The sequence below is a fragment of the Strix aluco genome, chromosome 10, assembly GCF_031877795.1.
Source record: "Strix aluco isolate bStrAlu1 chromosome 10, bStrAlu1.hap1, whole genome shotgun sequence".
NCBI classification, from domain to species: Eukaryota; Metazoa; Chordata; class Aves; order Strigiformes; family Strigidae; genus Strix; species Strix aluco.
In genome coordinates, this window is record NC_133940.1 from 20,233,501 (window position 1) to 20,252,483 (window position 18,983).

The 18,983-nt window shown below is 46.6% G+C and overlaps 1 protein-coding gene and 1 long non-coding RNA gene across 2 annotated transcripts in view; both read right to left on the reverse strand.

Annotated features, from left to right (window-relative positions):
- GPC3 (glypican 3) overlaps positions 1–18,983 on the reverse strand; it is a 153,497-nt gene that overhangs the window by 26,290 nt on the left and 108,224 nt on the right. The window contains exon 7 of the mRNA XM_074834700.1: positions 2,027–2,180. Within this exon, the coding sequence (XP_074690801.1) occupies positions 2,027–2,180 (154 nt within the window). The remainder of the gene's footprint in view (positions 1–2,026; positions 2,181–18,983) is intronic.
- On the reverse strand, positions 10,958–18,911 carry LOC141927751 (uncharacterized). The gene is made up of 3 exons (XR_012624569.1): positions 18,807–18,911; positions 17,899–17,994; positions 10,958–11,059 (listed from the first exon to the last, which is right to left on the reverse strand). It is a non-coding gene; the product is annotated as an uncharacterized LOC141927751 (long non-coding RNA).

The window sequence follows — 18,983 nt, forward strand, 5'->3', positions numbered from 1 at the left end:
ACATGTGATACGATATGATGGGAAAAAAATAATTGAAAAATACCCTTTCAAAGTAAAAAGAAATATCATTCTCAAAAATGTTGAAAGTGAGTATTTCCACACCATCAGCAACTTTTCCTGGGCTTCTTTCCAACATAAAACTTGCACAGAGTCACAGTTTATATCCAATACCAACCAAATAGGATTCTGTCACTTAGATCAGCTTCGCCTTCCTGCTCTGAAGCAAAACACAAAAGAAAGAGCATTACAGCATGGGCAAGCGAGGAAGCACCAGAAAGTCTCCCTGGCCACCCTGATGGCACAGCTCATGTCCTCCAAGGCCAGTCAGCGCCTAAAAGGTGTGTTGGAGAAACTTCACTCTCAGCAACCTGAAGGACTTAACCTGCCAGGAACACGCTGCCCCAAAGCCACTGCTGCTTTAAAGTTAATATTTACCCATCCTGTACCAAAGGCAGCAGCAAACACCCTCCAGCAGAGTAGCAGAGGGAGGACAAGTCCTCTTTTCCTATTACACGTTCATGTACCACAGTGACAAGAGAGATCTAAATTGCTAGACAGGCAGGTTGTTGGGGAGATCAATAGAGTGATTAAACTAGCCTAGAGAGACAGAAAAAGGCTGAAAGGATTATACACCCAACTTCAGAGATCACTGACAATATTATGGGGAAGGCTACAAGAGGAAATTAGAAACACATTAAAAATAGCATAAAGGTGTGACACAAAGATCACGGAAAATGAAACACGTTATCTCTGCTCTCGACTCAGGATGATGTGGATCACCTGTATTTCTTTAACATACACTTTGATATTTAGATCTTGGATGAAATAAAGTACATTTTATCCTTCTCCGAATTCTGTATTTGTCTTTCAGACTTGGATTGGAGGACTTAAAAAGTCTTTTCTTTCCCTTACCTGATATTTGAATATATGTATTTTATATATTTTACATAATGTGTCAATAATCTTTGATATGAAACTGGCATTTAATATTTCAGCTCTCACTTCATTAAGGATATTTTAATTATCCCAGACCAATAGAAGGGAATTTATAAACATCTGTGCTTCGTTTAAGAGCCCAAATTTGCCTCTTAAACTTCAAAGCTGTAAAGCTGATTTTATCCAGGTTCAGTTGTCTGGTCTCTCGAAGAGCACCACATAGCACTGGATCCAGCATTAACTGGGCCAAGCCTCCAGCCTGCAGACCCATGTCCAGCAGATACCGCTCATCCACAGCAGACACAACCTCTAACAGCCTGGCCTTGTTCACAGGAGTGAAACAGATGATGCTGCTGAGCTCCACGGAGCCACAAGTAGGACAGCAGTGGGTAGTGGGTCGAGGAGAAGGCACACGCCAACAGCATGTGTGACTGCCCAAGTCAAAACCGATCCTTCGCTTTCTCCTCCTGATGGGTAACCAGGGACTACCTTATTAATAATGTAGCCTCGAAGCACTAGGAATGCCTCATGGTCATTTTCAAAGCAACAAAAGACATGACTTGTACTGGCAAACAAAGCCATTTTAGGCTCCTGAGTACCTAAATCACCTCTACAAAATGAGCCTGACTTATTTGTAAAAAATACCACGTTTCCAAAGCCTAGATCAGAAATAACCATCATCTGCTGCAGTCAAACAATTCTTACTGACTTTCTGATGGCCCCCAAAAAGCTCATCTCTAAGCTCACGAGTAGGGGCAGAAGTGGGAAGAAGAGAAGAGGGTGACTCTGGGACCTACAGCAGGTTTGCAACCTGTCTTGAACCCTCTCCCATGGGTTGCCCTCAACACAGCCCTGCAAAACCGATGTGGAAAAGCAGCAGCATTTCTTCTCCAGCTGCTGCCTCAGCCAGCACCGAGGCCAGCCGGCACGGTGCTGGGCATCAACAGCCACTGGGCTGTGCCTGTGGAGAGCATCGGTGGTGCCTGCAGCAAGCGGACCTGAGCAGACCCCAGAGAGCAGCTCCCTCCACCATCAACATGACCTACAATCCACAGAGCATCAGCTACTGTGGGACCACCATCCCCATCACCTGCTAAGAACCGGAGCTGGTTCCTCACTCGCAGCTCTCTATCCCCAGAGCCTCCACCACAGTCATCTTCATCATCGCAGTCTCCGCTCTCCTCCTCCTCCTCTGAGGTTTTGCCTGGAGCTCTTCGGTGGGCCAAAGCCATCCCTTTGAGCAGCTGAAAGACACGAGGTGCCACAGTCATTCAACAGCTTCCCTCCACCCTCCCTCCCTCTTCATCTCATGCTCGCAGGGGGATTAGGTGAAAGAGGTGAACAGGGCTCGGCGGAGCCAGGTTAGTGGCACAGGACCCCACTGTGCTCCTCACGCCAAAGCACTGATGAGCTCAGTTTCATTGGTGGACAAAGCTGCACACAAAACCTCAATGGAAGAAACAAAAGGAGGAGGAAAAACCACACTGAGTAACTGCCCTTCAGCCTCTCCCCGGAGAACATCGCATGAGCTGGAACACGTCTAGCAGCCCTCCGAGACCCCAGTGCCACCAAAGCTCAGGAGACAGCAACAAAACAGGTGTCCAGAGTAAGGCCAGATTGGGCAAAAAACAGCAGCAAGAGGAAACTCTGTTCAGGGATTCTCACTGCTTTCAGGGACTATCTCCCATCTGAGGAGTAAACATGTGAAAGGAAAAGGCAGATCTCTCGGGTATGTATGGTGCCCCACAAAAATAACCTAAAAATCTCATCCCTTACTCTTGAATTGCATAGGACGCTAGTGGAAGTTTGTGGGATAGACAAGCAACACAACAAAATGATCTTTTAAAGGATGTTTTAAAGCCAAGTCCTAACTAACAGTGACAGGTTGCACATCTCTGAGAGGGTGACTCGAATACCTCACTGAGCATGGGGTCAGGACTGCTTTCCAAACACGGGTGGGAGCTCCCCACACTGCCCCTTCACAGCACACAGAGGGATTAGACATGTTTTAAGCTATCGGCTTCCTCTTCCTGCTGACTTTTCCAATTTTGCTGTTGCTGAAAGCAGCCAGCTATTTCATCATAAACCCAGATACACTTTGAAAAAGTATGAGTCAGCCGGTTAATATATGCTGAAAATTTCTATCACTACCACTCTGCTGTTAAAAGCCTTCTTGAATTTAATCTCAGCACCAAAAAAAAAAAAAAAAAAAAAAAAGGATAAGTAACAAAGAAGATATTGCAAAATGGAAGCTTTCCGCATACTTCAGGGGTTTAGTTAGTTCCATCTATTGCAGCAATATGCGTGCCTTTCAAGGCATTTTTTAATATCTGGAATCTAGGTTATATTTTTAAATTATTAAGCTCGCCTTAGAAAACAGTTTCTGAAATATTTAGCTGCTGAAGTTTATACAGCCTTGGAGGAACACTTTTGGCATCTGGCTTGCTCTGTCCACGGCAATGTCCACATACCTTAGTGTTTATATTAGAGGAGCATAATGTAATGAAAAACAAATGGCTCAATGTGAGACCCCTTTGGGTTCCCCGACTGCATCAAACTACGCAGCAAACCTCTCCCTGGCACATGCAAAAGTCTGCCTGGCGTGACAGCCGTACTGGGTCCTGCATCCACGGTAGGAGGCAAAACGCAGCTCATGTTCCCAAAACTCAGGGGATGTGATCCCATGGCCTTCAAGAGGCTTTCACTCTGACTGTTTTAAGTTCTCTTTTCAGGTATTTTATTTTATTTAGACATTTACAGGCCTTTCCCAGAATATGATGTAACCACAAAAAAAACCCCAACCAACCAACAAGGGAAATGCAGCGCTGGGTGTAGCACGGGGAAGACCTTGCACAGGAACTGAACACACCAACTGCTCAAGCCTTTACACCCTCACTTGTTTTCTCTCCTCCAAAACGAAGCCCACAGCTACCAGCAGTCCTCAGCGCAGAGTGTATCAGCTCGAGGTGGAAGGAGGGACTCCCACGCAAAACAGCTAGTTACAACACGCACCAGTTCGAACCCACTGCCCCAGTGCATCATTGCTAAAAAAACGAGCCCATCGTGGTGGAAGGGGACCGTGACCCCTCAGCAGCAGGATGCTCACTCCTCTGCATCCACAGCATGGAGCAAGCCAGCCGGGACCCCACCGCACAGCTCAGCGGCACAACTTTCATTACTCACCCAAAACAGCACAGGAACTTTCTGGTGGAGAGAATTAAGCTTTGGGTTATTTTCAGATTTAATAAGCTCAGTGGGGAGGCAGGGGAAAATCAGGATTTTTCAATTGTGTGTTTTCAAACATTAAAATTACTGAGCATTTCTTGTATTACTACTTTTTTCTTGGCAGGCCATAAATTAGCAGCTTAATTTCTCTGCCTTTGTAGCCACAATAAAACAGGAACTTTCTGAGAAACACCGTGCGGGCACCGACTTTGGTTTGAGTGAACGTGACATCCCTGCGCCACACTGCTCCTTCCTTTTCCAGGACAAAAGCTCCATCCTTGGCCACGTGCTCCCCAGCTGCTGAAAACCACAGGGAGGTTCAACGAGTCAAATTTTACAGCTGGCTCTGGGAGATATGAAGCCCATGACACAAAACCTACTGGAACCCTTAGCAGGAGACCTGGCGTGGGGTGGAAATCCCACCCGGCTTCGTTGGTGCATCCAGACCCAGGAGCGCTGTCGGACGCCTTGGCTTTGGCTGGAGCAGCAGCCACAGTCCCACTCATCAACCATTACACAACCTCCCCCACGGTCTGCACACTTTATGGAATTATATTTGGTGGACTGAACATAGATTCCCCATCCTTAAATAGCAAGTGGAGCTGACTGTACCCTAACATTACAGTTTATTCATGTCCTGTGGTTTAAAACCTATGGTAAGAGGCAGAAAAATACATAGTCGGGCGATTGCTAAAGTAGTATGTAACGGTGAGATGGCTTTAACTTAATCACAATTCATCCAGCTGTAAGAGTTTACAGTCATATCTACTCTTCTTTGCTAAACCATAATGGCAAAAATACACTATAATGTACCCGATGTAAACTAGAACACTAATTGTGGGAGTCTGTGTGCACGCACGCATCTCTGAGGTGTCTGCAGGGCATTCACCTCCCATCTGCACAACCACCAGAGAATCATAGAATCGTTTAGGTTGGAAAAGACCACCATGGCAGGAAACATGTGGGCCACAGCCTTTGCCTCTGACTACAAGCTCCATCAGCTCAGAGGTGCATCAGCTTTATTTCCACTCTCATCCCTTTTAAACCACGACCCTCGGGATGGGAAGGGCAGGGGCATCGGCTGCCGGGGCATCGGCACGAGGGATGCTGGGCAGCCCGGCTGGTCTCCATATACATCTTTGTTGCTTGGCTTGTCCTGTGGTCTCCCTACAGCTTAAAAAATAAGGCAGATGGGAACAGTGCGCCAAGCCTTTCTGCAAGGAAAGCTCCCCAGGGCATCCCAGCGTGATTTACACAATTATTCATAACTGTACAGTGACCAGACAAAAACAGATGCAGCAACATGGGGTAATGACTCAGCTGGATTTGGACGGGCCACTGTATGTTGAAATCTTTATAACTCCTCATTCTTTACAACCACTTTACTCAGAGCTCACCATCCCACCAGCCCACTGAGCCACCTGGTCTTGTTTTTCCAATTTTAACATAAACAGTGAGAGCTGCAACATACTTTTTATCATTAATCTCCCTTCTCTGAAAAGAAATCAGCATTGTGTTTCTTGGACTGCAGTTTAATAGCCGTTTTCTCCTTTTGGAAACTATGCCCGTGGTATTGCAAATATCAATTTGAGCAATACCGAAAATTCTGCCCACAAATTCAGATAAAATATCAGCAGTGAGCTACAAGCACTGTGCTTCTTCAGGGCAGAAATCATCCCTTTCAACATACTTCAAAAAATATGTAAAGTGAAGAGAACAGCTGAACAGATTATTAAGGGGAATAGAAGACTTTTACAAAAACATTTAATTCCTTCATGAGTTTACGGGAGAAGTCTGATTAATATTTGTAATCTTTTGGCGGACAGAGCTGTCATTTAATTTAGCTTGCATGACTGAAAGAATTTAATAAAAGTGTTCCATAGAGTTTTGCTGAAATTCTTTGCATGTTTTTAGTAAGCCTCTGGAATACGATCAAACCTAAAAAGCTGGAGAGGATGGAGACTGAACTTGCAGCTAAAATAATATTCAGAATTGTAACATACGCTTAATAATCAAGTATTCACATCCACCAGAAAAAGTGTCTTAGTGCAGAACTCCTCTGGATCCCCAGCCGTGTGCCCATGAAGGGAACCCTGGGAACTCAACCCAGCAGCAAAAACCAGCCCCTGGCTCTGCTAGAAACCTCTCAAAACTCAACCAAACCCACCAACTCATGAATGCCCACAAAACCTGGGATGCCTTTCTTCAGGAGCCTCGGTAAGAAAGAGTTTTGGAGGAGCAAAGGTGTTTTTTCCCCTTGCACTGCACAAGCCGCCCGCTCCAGCCGTGCACTTTCAAGTACCCAACACAGATGCCGCTGTACTTCCCACATAATTCCCGAGATTCCCAACAGGTCGGGTTTTTCCATTTTAAATTCCAGCCTGCTGAAAACATTGGTTTTGGGAGAGAAAAACTAGATCTTATGGCCAATTCTGACCTTAAAATCTGCGATACCGAATAATTTATGGGTGGCTTTTAAGTCAGGGCAGCATCATGGGAAACGTGCAGATTTTCACACGATACTGTTCCCTGTTAACAGCTCATTACAATGTACAGAAGTATATTCCCATTATGAAATACAGCTGGGGTTGTTTTGCTTACGAAGGTCATTATCTGATCACAAGCAAGAATCAGGGAAAGGAACCCATTTTAAAAGGCTGAAGTTGTTGGACTTTTTGAAAACTCATGTGTTTTGAATTTTGTGGCCTGATCATACACAAGTATGCAACAGGAGAATCGATTCTCTCCACTTCCTCTGCTTATTAGCCCTGGAAATAGCATGGAAAAAATTATCTTTTATTAGCAAATACTTTCTTTATTATTTAAACAACCCTCATCATGAGATTTGCTGGTGCCCTCCACTCTACTTCCCTATTTCCCAGCTCCATTCAGTTTATCTTTTCTGTGGACAGGGGCCTTGGTGGCACAGGAGTGTGCACTAGCAGAAACTCAATGCAAGATCAACAGCATCATTTTCACTTGCTTCTCTCCAAGCTCTAGAGAGCTTTCCCCCTCTCCGGCGTCAATAAAATGCAACGCATATTACAGAAAAACTCAATGTTCCTTGGAACCGAGCACCAAACGCCATTTAAAAATAAGGATACCTAAAACCTTTAAGATATCTGTAAATACCAGGATCTGTAGTTTTGTCTTCCAAGAGCGAACACATGTGCCTACGCACACAGGCAGGCATTGCTGCCCTTCTGACCACAACATTACCCCTTTTGGCAGGACACCCAAATTGTGGTTTCCTTATGGCCCTTCCAGTTGGATGCACCTTGGCAGCACAGACGTGGCAGAGAAGAAACCTGTTCCTAATTGTACTCCTATTTCAAGCTCAGCACAACAAGGAGTGATCACTAATCAAATGTTAATAAAGTGGAAGCAGGCTTTGGAGCTGGAAAAGTCATTTTCAGCGCTTGGAAAAACAACAAGTTGGGCATGTCAGCTGTTTTATCAGCTGCTCTAAAAGCAAATCCTGCACTTCCCTGTGCTGCCTACTTCAAAACGTCGCAGGTTTTGTACTGCTGAAGCTGTAGTCAGCAGACCAAGCCCCAGGCAGCACCTCCTGCCTGCTCTGGGCAGGGTGGGCAAGGGACAGCCCTGGGACGCCCTCCCCATGCACTGCTCTTGGGGCTTCACACCAGCCTGTGGCAACGGGTGCCAAAAGGGGTGAGCTGCAGCTCTGAGTTTATATTGTGGCTCTTCAGCTATAAAAATGTTTTAGTCTTTACTTCTAGCACTCAAAATACCATCTCTTGGAACAGGAAAAATCCCTACCGTGCATCACCCAGGGTCTACCTGCACAGCAGGACCCCATTTACTGCCTTCACGGGCTCCAGAGGAGATGCTCTCAGCTGCCAGTAAATCAGTTTTCCTGGTCACTCTATTGATAGCACAAAGAAGCTGGTGACAGCAGGGAATTATTGGCCAAAGGGTGGCCCTACTTTATGGATCATCAGCTTAATTCCAGATTAGCTATCAAAACTGACAACATCCCTACGGGTAAAGAAAGACAGATAAAGACCCCTAAGTGCTGGCAGTAATTAAAATGAGTCCACACTGGACAGGGGCTGCCAAGCCGTTATGAATTGCTCTGGTTTGGTGACAGCAGGCTGATGCCCAGGACAGGATGCTCCTGCAAACGCGGAGGTTAAGCCCTCGCTAGCAGCACAGCAGGCAGAGGGACGGGCTCCTGCCTGCTCTCCCCAAGGCAGGGGAGGTGTCACTTCCCCCGACCCGAACAAATGCTCATTCATCACAGGCCACATGCGAAAAAGAGATTACTCAGGCTTTACGATCAGCTCATTCACCTTATATCCAGTTCCTTCCCCTTCCACCCTGCAGCTATTTATGGCTTGGTTTTGTGCAGCAGTAGGAAGGAATAGGACGGTGTGGGTGATGAGCAGGGCTGCAGGGTCCACCCAGCCTGCTGGGGACCTGGGCAGTCCCCGTCTGCTTCTGGCTCGTCCCCTGAGCCCCGCATCAATGTTGATGATGGAGTAACGCTGCTCTTCCCTTTGTGAGCTGCTACAGCTCCTTCTCCTTTGCATTTCTGAGACTAAACTATCACCGGTCCTTCAGCATCCCTTCCCACACAATGCCATCCACCTCCATCAAATACAGACAGCCGTCAAACTCCAAAACCCCAATCACTAAACCAATAATGGAACAAGCAGCTAAACCAGGTAGTAGATGATGCCTTCAGCACCTTGCTGGAATCTGCCTGGACATTTTCCTGCCAGGATCAGACCTATGATCTACCACTTCTCTAGAAGTGATGTAGAGATGTAGCTATTTACTGCAAACACTGCCCTTCCAGCTCTGCTTTGCTTTGCCTGGACTGACCTGCACTGTTTCCTCAGTTCCAGTCTCTGCCACAAGGCCCATAACCGCTTCAGATCTGGTGCTATTCATGCCAGAGCATCTCCTGATGATGTCTGGTGCACAACCCAGGAAACCTGTACACTGATAAAGGGGACCAGAATGCCACATTAATATCGTGGGTGCACTTTTAAACCTGCATCAGGGAAAGACCTGATATTTCAAGACCACTTGGGCTTTCAGACTGCCTGGAAGAATTAAACAAGGAAAGAAAGTCACCAAGAGACCTGTCCTCACCAGGCACACAACCACTCATGTCTGTCGAGGGTGGAAAGGCATTGCAAAGATGCTCCCTTCCTTGGTACCTGCAAGGGTGTCTGCCTCAACCCTTTCCCACACCATTTCTTCACTGGCATTGTCTCCCTGCTCCTTCTCCCCACAAAGTTTCTCAGTCTCCTACCAGCAGCCCCAGCTGCCTTCCCCTCTCCTTTCCACTCGCTCTGCGTCACTAGACAGGAGAACATGGACCAATTTCTGCACCTGTCAAGCAGCCACCCCTCGGGGGGAGTTGGAAACTGAGTGAAGGAGAGGTGTGGGAACCTACATGGGCCAGGACCCATCACTGCTATTATCCATATTTTCCATATTTTGTTTAGTTATGTTGGAGCAGAACCCCACTCTGCCATCCAAACACCACTCAGGAGGGCCCAAAGTGCACGTCACCAGAAGATGAAACATGAGACAACAAGCAAAGTAGGAGCACAAGGAACAAGAATACAACATGGGTAGAGGTGAAGCAATCAACCACCTCATCGCCATCACATCCTTCAGGCACCTGAGCAGGGATGGCCTGGAAGGCAGGTGCCCTAGATGCAAGAGCATGTAGGAGGACACGTAGGTATCATACCACCTTGAGCCATCTGCTAAAAAAGCCCCACGTTTGTGTAGAGGGGGACCGGTGTGCCCAAGGCAGGGCATGCAGCAGCGAGCGGGTCCCTGCAGCCTCCTTGCCGCCCAGCCCACGTCGGAGCGGCTGGGAAATTTCCTCTTGGCTCAGGCTCCAGCACACGTGGCCACTCTCCGGCTGTCAGCGACGTCTGCTGGGGCTGCCTGCGAGACAAACATCTCGTCCTTGGCACCAGGTAGGAAACAGCAAGCTGAGAGCTGTGCCAGAAGGATTTTTTTCCCCCTCTTCTCCTTCTGCCACACAAATGAGAAGCAAATCTCTGTCCCAGCCGTTTCCCTTTTCCCCTAAAAGCTCCCAGTTGAGAGGAACTTCTCAAATCATGTATTTTTGTGCGCAATGTTGTCTTGTACAGAGGTTTCTGCCAGAACACCAGCCCCTGTCACCCTGAACGCACCTTGCCCTGGAAGGGCTGCTCCTTCTAGCTTTACTTTTGCATTAATTTCACCCCAAGGCACTGGAAGCCCAAAAAGCAACTGCAAGCAGTTCTGCTGAATGTCCTCAGCTCCACAGAACTGTCACAGGAGACTGAACAACTGTCTCATAAGCCAGTTACCTCCTATCAGACAAGACAACCCCAGTGCAAGGCTAATTACCAAGCCATTGATTTCAGCAGAGACTTAAGTCTCTGGAGGACACCATGGCAAACACCCCCCAAACCTGATAGCTAGGGAGGAGCACACAGTCAGTTTGCCCTCCCTGAGGACCTGCTGGCCACCACACTGGGGCAGGTTGTGCCTAGCTGAGCATGGACATGCTCCTTAGGAGCTGGGGGGGTCAGTGGCCTCCAGTGTCCCATGGCCACCTCTGCCACACAACAGTCACCACATCATCCTGCGTGGAGAGTAGAGCAGGGGGTCCACAGGCAGGACCAGGCTGCTGCTGCCAGAGAAGGCACCCAGCTGGAATGGGGAGCCCCAGGCCCTGCTGCCACAAGTATTTATGCACTTCACAGTAAACAGGCATTCAACTGAGACAAACCAGGCCAGAAGTAATCCCAGGAACAGGGTCTCTACAGCCTCCAAGGTCCCTAATTAACGGCTGATGGCTGGGCTGGCTCCTGGGCAAGGTCACAGTTCTCCTCTGCATTCAGAGCGTGGCTGCTGCTTGCTAAAATCCAAACAGGAGAAAATTTAACTTCAGGGACATAGCTTTTTCAGTGTCAATATTGGCACCTGTGTCCTAGGATGGGTCTAAAAGCAGGATAAAGGAACGTCCAGGCTTCAGCATGGGCACTGCTGATACACTGGAGTGCAACTCATCACTAATACTGAATGTATCCAACAGAAACAGACCCTGCAAGGCTCAGGCCTCCAGAGCTGCAGGCAAGAGGCAGGAGGAGCCCTGCCTGGGGTGCTTCTCCCACACAGATGCACAGCCACCAATTGAGCAGCTGAAGCAACTCAGCATCTAAATTAGCTTCAAAGCTGGTGACTTTATACCCTCCCCCGTGAGACCCAACACTCACAGAGGAAGCCCTGAAATGCACCTACATTGAGTATCACCCTCAGCATTTAGAGGCTTATGTGCTGCACAAAAAGGTCAGTAAACTCCTTCCCCACTCACAGGCAGGAGGCATTCAAGGGGTCCTGCCAAAAATAGAAAGTAACTTCCTGCCCATCACAGTATTTCTTGATAGCTTGAACACCCATCCTCTGCCAGCTGCCTCCAACCTCCCCTGCTGACCGTTTCACCCAAGACAGCATCTTCTTACATGTATCCGCAGAAAGGCCAGCCAAGCACATTTGCTTCTTTTAAATATCATTCCCTCACAATACAGCTGAGGGAGGCCATAGGCAATAAATACTGCTGTAACCTAAACTTCCCTGTTTGGTCTCAGAGTTTTATGTGCTGCAAGGGCCATCTCGCGCAGCACGTGCTCCAACAGCAAGAGCACTAAAACACAACCCAACCTTTGCAGTCAGCTACGTGTCAAAACCAAGCTAAGAAGTTTAACGAGCAACAGCATTAACTGAGAGTCCTCCTGAGCCATGAGGGTTATTTACACCTGCCCCAACGCAGACAGGTCAAAGCAGTCTCGCTGACTGGGGACTGGGTTTGCCAGCACAGAGACCTGCCTAATTACAGACATCTGCTTTGTCAGCAGGTATAACAAAAGGAGTGAGATTACAAATTATTCATTACCCAAAACGTACAAAACCTCTTGCACTTTCTGACAGCAGCACAGCTTGGATGAAATCTGCAGCAGTCTGTGCCGGCCGCTGCCTCCACGGAGGTGGGATAGAGCATCAAGAGAGGTCCCAGGAGCAGCCCCAGCTTCTTACCAAACCAAGCCAGTGCTTTAAAGAAATGACCACCCTTTCCCAGAGCAGGACTGCTGGGTGGGGTGTAGGTCCAATGCCTCTTCTCCTTCAGACCTAGAAAGCTCTGGTGACATTTGTTGCAAGAATGAAGCTGTTGAAATCAGAAGATGAACTGCTTCAGCAGGCTAACGTCTTTCTGCACACAGTAGTAAGGCACCTTACACTGCCCTCTCCATCAAAGCGATACCAGAGCAGTGAGTGCTTTCAGGGCTTTCAATACAGGATACACACAAACCTGCAGCAGGCTGAGCAGGCAGGATCTGGAAGGACTCCTCTGCTACCCATCCCTGGCTGGTGTTGCAGACCAGATACACATTAACGCCTCTGGGAAAAAAAAAACCAAATCCCTAAGTGTGCCCTGGTCCCATTGCAGACAGAGTGGTTTGGTGAAGTGGCAGAATTGCACCAGGGAAATCCTCAGCTCCGACCTTCCCGGCATATGGAGAGCTCCCAGCAACGTCGCCTGCACCCTACGCCATGGCTGGGCCCGGCGCTCGCGAGGCACCGCCGGGGGACGCAGAGCTGACCTCCCGCCGGAGCTGGCCCTGCCTGCCCACCGCAGCTCTGGCAGCGTGGCTTTTTCCTCCCTTCCCCTGAGAACATCATCGCTAAGGGGTTACATAATGTCAAACTGGAATCAAAAGTAACGTTACTGTTAAAAAGGCTTCTTCTCAGGAACAAAAGCAATCAGATTTGTTCTGCGGCCAAGACGACCATAGGTTACCTTCCAGGCCTGCTCTGGACAATGAAGAGTAGCTCCCAGAATCCCAGTCCCCTCTCAGCCTAGACCACACTTTAAAAACCTTGACGTTAAATCAAATGTTGGATTAAAACACATAAATGAGAAACCTACCAATCATCCCACTGACACCAGAGAGCCGTGGGCTTTGTTACTGGGACCATGGAGGAGGACACCTACCTCAGACATCTACTGATTAAAATACCAGCCTGAGTCACAGCATAAGGTGACATTTGATCCAATTAACGAGGCCCAGAATAACTGTAATTAATTGTTAATTTGGTATCAACGGCTCCACTTAAACCGTGTTTTGCTGCACAAGGATTCCTCCAGGTTTGTTTCCTCCACAACAGGATAAACTCCAGCACTGGTACAGGATATCTGGTGTTTGTTTTAAAGCACCGCTGTGCATCAGCTGCATGTTTTGGACACAAAAGCAAATGAATCCCCTTTAAATGTATATTTTTTTTCCCAGCTGATTTCCACAGCATTGTTTGGAGGCTGGTCCCTGCAGGACACACCTGAGGCACCTGCCTCCCCTCCGGAGCTGAAGCCACAGGGGCAAAGTTGAATCCCTTCTCATGCATAAGACTGCAGCAACCAGGAAATTTCAGGGAAGGAGGGTGATAAAATGCTATTTATGTTACCCAAAGGTTATGAACACCAGACAATAAACTGGTGTGGAAACCAGCCAAAACTGCCCCAACCAAGCTCAGCCCCAGCAGCTTCCTGGTCTTGCTGAGAAAAGCAAGGAGACAGATTCACCACCTGGGAAAGCTTTGCTGCTCCTATAGTCTCCACTGAGCTAAACATCTATTCCAATACTAGATAAGTGGTGAAACACCACGGATGAATAAAGCAACCCCTGGAAAGGCAAGTGGGATTAGCAAAAAGGAAGCACAGGTGAGGCATTCCTTTTTCGTGTCAATAAAGGAGATACATGGCTTCGCACAGAAAAACCCCTTTCCCAGTCCTCTCCCGTGCGTTCCTGAAATTCATTGCTGGGGGCAGGACAAATCAAAGTGGGAAGAACAAGGAAACAGTGAATCTTGTCGCAGAAAATGACAGTTCTGCAGTCTCATTATTTACCAAAAAAAAGGGACACATGGCCATAGATCAAAGGATTTGAGTGCTCCAAGAAAAATCCTACAATGAATTTTTCTCCAAAAACTGCCCAATATGAGTACTTCTTCGATATTGATGGGTGTGTTGGCAATACCTTCAATAAAAACAACCAGTCAGTAACAGACAGGGTTAGCCAGGTTTACGCAGCACACAGGAGATGCTCAGGCCCTCAACACAACACTGAGCAGTACCAGAAATGTGCCTATTTACTGCTCTTTCCTTACTGAAAATGGGAAATACCTCGCATTCCACAGCAAAGGTAACTGCTCAAGCATTAAAAGTGTGGGATTTAACACAGCACACCCCTTACGCTCCTGTCTTGTGCAAGACCATAGGAAAAACAGGCGAGAAACTTCAGCAAACACAGCCCAGATTACACGCCTTTGTTTAAAAATACACATGCAAACACACCGGGTCCAATTAATCTCGAGCTGTTAAAGAAAACCTATTTCGGGTGACCTGCGGGTACAGTGTTCCCACAACAAACCTGATAAATTTGGAACATTTTCAGATAGTGCCCTGACAGGCGATAGCTGGCGTGGGCAAACACCGGCTCTTACTGAGATGGGAAGGAGGGGTTAGGGTTTAAAAAGCAACCCGACAGTCAGATATGTTCAAATTTAATTATGTTCTCGTTACAGAGGGTCACACTTCCCCCGATTTACTGGCCTGGCAAAATCCTGTAATTGCCACTTGCATATGGAGTCGGAGAGCATTTACTGGACGTGTTAACGAGAGCCAAGACACAGCTCAAAAGGAGGATGGAGTTAGTCTTTAAATACCAGGCCTAGACTTGGTGGAGCTACAGATTATTTTGTGCAGTAAAAGAAGAATTAGCTGATCCATTCCAAAATGCATTTATCATTAAAATAAAAATCTGCTGTCATTTTATTTAATAGCCTTAGTAAGAAATAATTCCAATGTCTGGTTGCTTTCAACAACATGTGGTTTTAATATTTTAATTGTTACAAACTGTTTAATAATGTTGAACAAAAGGCGTGTCCAAGTAATTATTGTGTTTATTAACACTTCTTTTGAGGACTTGCTAAATTATATTACACATATACAGGACTTCAGACATTGCAGTGTTAATTTATTAAATTTAAAAGTGGAAAATTAGCCAAAAGTGACTTGTTTTGATGCAATTTAAATATTGAATTTTCAAATGGTGTTGTGCATCACATTATTTAACAATCTGGCAGTTTTCGCATTTTTGTAATTATTGTGCTGTTTCATCTGGCCAGGGAATTAAAATACAGTGGGAATAATAACCCTCACAAAGCCTAGCAGGCCACAGAGAGATGTGATTCCACCAAATCCGTCAAAGTCACGAATTTTTCCTGAAGGGGAAATATATTCCTGAAAAATCTCCAGCTCCCCAGGGTCTCCCATAATAAACTTAATAGTTTTCCCTGCTTTGACCTGCCCGGGACAGGTCCAGCAAGGCGTCTCCCCAGGACCCCATGTCTGCCCCAGAAGCACCCGCAGCTGCCCCGTGCCCAGGGAGCACTCACCACACCGTTCAGGCAGCCCGTTCACAGGTTCCCTGTGTGCCCTGAGCAGGGTCTGGATCTCACTCTTTGCCACCCCAAGCATCGTCCCCCCACAGTGGGGTTACAGCCCCTTCGCCAGTCCCCAATGCTCTGCCATACTCCATATTTTGAGCAAAGGGGTTGAGAGAGTGTTGGGCACATGGGCATCATGCTGTTCCCAGGCCTATTTTGTTTACATTTGATTCAATCAAGTTGTGGCCTTTTGGCCTCTTTCCAAATTAACTTCTGGGTGACCTCCACCATGCCCTCTCCCAGCAGCCAGGCCGCAGGGAAACAGCCCATTAAACCTACAAACAAATACAGGACATATTGGTTGATCAAACCAGCTTCAAAGACGACTATTTAGACACTGGGGCATACTTTTTTGCAAACTTCAAGTCTATTTTGTCTTCGGTCATTCACACCTCTGGGTCTCTTTTTTTTTTTTTTCTCCTTTCAGCTAGAGCTCCATGTTTTACTGCCTCATAAAACTTCTAAATTTTGTTCTCATCCTCCTGTAAACCCCACGAAGAGCAACGTGAGGCTCTTTCAGACAGGGCTCGCTGCAGGACCCAGGTCTTTACACTGAGCATGTGAAGAAAGGCGGCGAGTTCCTGCTTGGGGGAACAGCTGTAATACTCCAAGAAATTGTGTGTTCCCCTTATTTCCAAGGAAATAAATCAAAGCGAGTTTCTCAGGGTCTGTGAAAGCATATTGCCTGGATTCCGATCCCCAAAGGTTTTACTTTTTCAAGAGCTTATATGGTAGTTAGATTTCTGGCTCGAGAATACGCAATATGATAAAAACACAGTCCCTATATGGGGCAATAAATTACAGATTGTTTGATGTGGAAACCAAAGAACTGTCAAACTCCAGTGTATCTGAAATATTCTAAATGAGCCCTTAACTCGAGTGTCTGGAAATGTACAATATGTTTCCAGGCCCTTCAATCTTGTAAAGACACATCTCCCCCAGTTAAGTTTCCTTTTATGGATTTTACTATTCATTTTTGGTTGGGTTTTCCCCCCCTTTTCTTTCAAAATTGCACTCTTCCTCATAGAGATCATCCTGTGATAAACAGCAGGATTTATCTAAGCATAAAAAGGGATCAGAACTGGGCACAAGCTTAAACAGGTAACTGCAGGATGGATGGGGTAAAGCATCCACTGCAATGGTGTCAGAGCCCCGTAAGCACTGCAGAGAGCACACAAGTCAGCTCAGGACAGGAGGGAGGACCAAGAGTGTCACATCATCCGATGTGATACCCACAGTCTCCACCCCTGATGCATCCTCAACACCAGCATCACTCAGGTCTGCTCTCCAGACCCTTTCTTGGAAGAGAAGGATCGATAGGAGGTCATCAACGTGGCAAAGCACCCAGGACATGGGACACCGTGGCTCCCACCTCCATGCATATCTGTTAAAACTTGAAGCTTGTCCCTATCTGGCAGCCATCCAAACATCCCTGTGGCAGGAGGAAAACTGAGTGACCAGAGGAAATAGCTCACCTTGCACACTGCTTTTTGCCTAGGGATGCTACCAAGTCACAAAAAACTGAGCAAGACCTTGTGCTGACACTGAATAACCTTTCAGTTTCAATATAGTTTCATGTGTGGGATGAGTGAAAACCCTTCTAGCTAGAAACAGACCCCATCCACTCTGGGAAATAAAAGTTAGGAACCAATTCCAACTCATTTTCCTGAAGGTGACCCTTGGCCTCCCAGCTGAGATAACAATGCTCATATTTATGGATGGGCTGGTTCATGCCTCTGGGCACACAGCAAAAATAACTCAAATCAAAACTTGGTAGACATCTAACAGAACTGAGGAAAAAAAAAATCCTTACTTCCAATATGGCAATAATAAACCATCTTGCCCACCAACGCACGAAAAATAGCACCACCCACAATCACAGATTTGGGTGAAACAAAAATGGTCTGGAGTCTTGATGTGATGAGTAGGCACCACCAAGGGGGACTCATCTAGAAAGCACTGACTTGAGACAGCATGCTACTCAGGTGGCCACGCTTCATTTATTTATTTTAGCTTGATAAAAGGTGCTTGAACCAAAGTAATACAATCTGGCAAACTTTTACTTCCCCTTCCCTCTGGTTAGGTTTTCTGTACTCCTTTCAGTCCCCGTGGATTTTGTTCTAACGCACAAACACCTTTCTCATTTCAAACTGCAGAAGTTCGAAGAGAATTTCTCATACATATGTGCGCACTTACCCAGACTCAGTTTGAGAAGACATGAACTAATGAGTGAGCATGATTTCTGCACACAACACATTCGCCAAACTCAAGCAAGCTTGAAAACGTGGCATTCTGTTAAAAGAACACACATTTTTCAGCAGTGTGAGCAGCATGGAATACATTGAAGCCAAGTCATTGGCAAATTACAGACATTAGCAAAAATCTACAAGTAAAAGCAAAAGCTGTGGAACTCTAAAAAAAAATGCACCAACTAGCATGGTTCTTGAGTCTACCCACATCCACAGAGTCCCAGCTGCATCTCTAACACAACGCACTGGAAGTCATCATAAGGTACTAGAGTCACAATTTACTAGTAGTCACATGGGAAATCCAGTTTACAGCTCTGAGCAATACAAACACTCGAAAAGATGTTCTTTTCTCTAAGAGATGCTGGATGTTTGAAAACCCTTAAAAGCCACTGTTGGCCCGAGCTTGGCGGATAAGGAGATTTTCACTCCTCCCCAGCCTGGGAGTCCCCACTGCTTCCCAGATCTGAAGCCAACACCTGAAAAACACAACTGTAATTCATCCAGAGCTGCTGCTCCTTCCACATTTCCTACTCTTCAGTGTTCAAGATGCATTCCAGATGTGAAGGAGAACGCAAAACTTCAGTAGGCCAAAAAAATATGTGTGATGGTGAGCTCTGACACCCCAAATCCCAAATTTAAGCAACCTCCGCAGTTACTTTCCCAGTAGATAAGCCACTTACCATAGACTACAGACCCTCCACAGGAATAGCTAGGTTTATAACTAATTTTCACAAATCACTTCCCATTTTGCCCTGATTCTATTCTCAATCCCCTCTTTCTCAAACACAATTTTACAAGAGGGTTCAATATTTTTCAGACTCTTATGTTTATGCCTTTTAAACCAAAACAACTCACCTGCTCCCCATAACACGTTCCAGTCCAATACTGCAAGCCAAGGAGGGGAAGCACTGTAAGACATCATGACTGAGCTGACCATATTCACCCCCTTACCACTATTTTTCTCCAAGCAGCAGCTGACAAAGACACTCTGCTGCTGCAAACAGCTGAGTACAGCCCAGCAATGTTTATCCA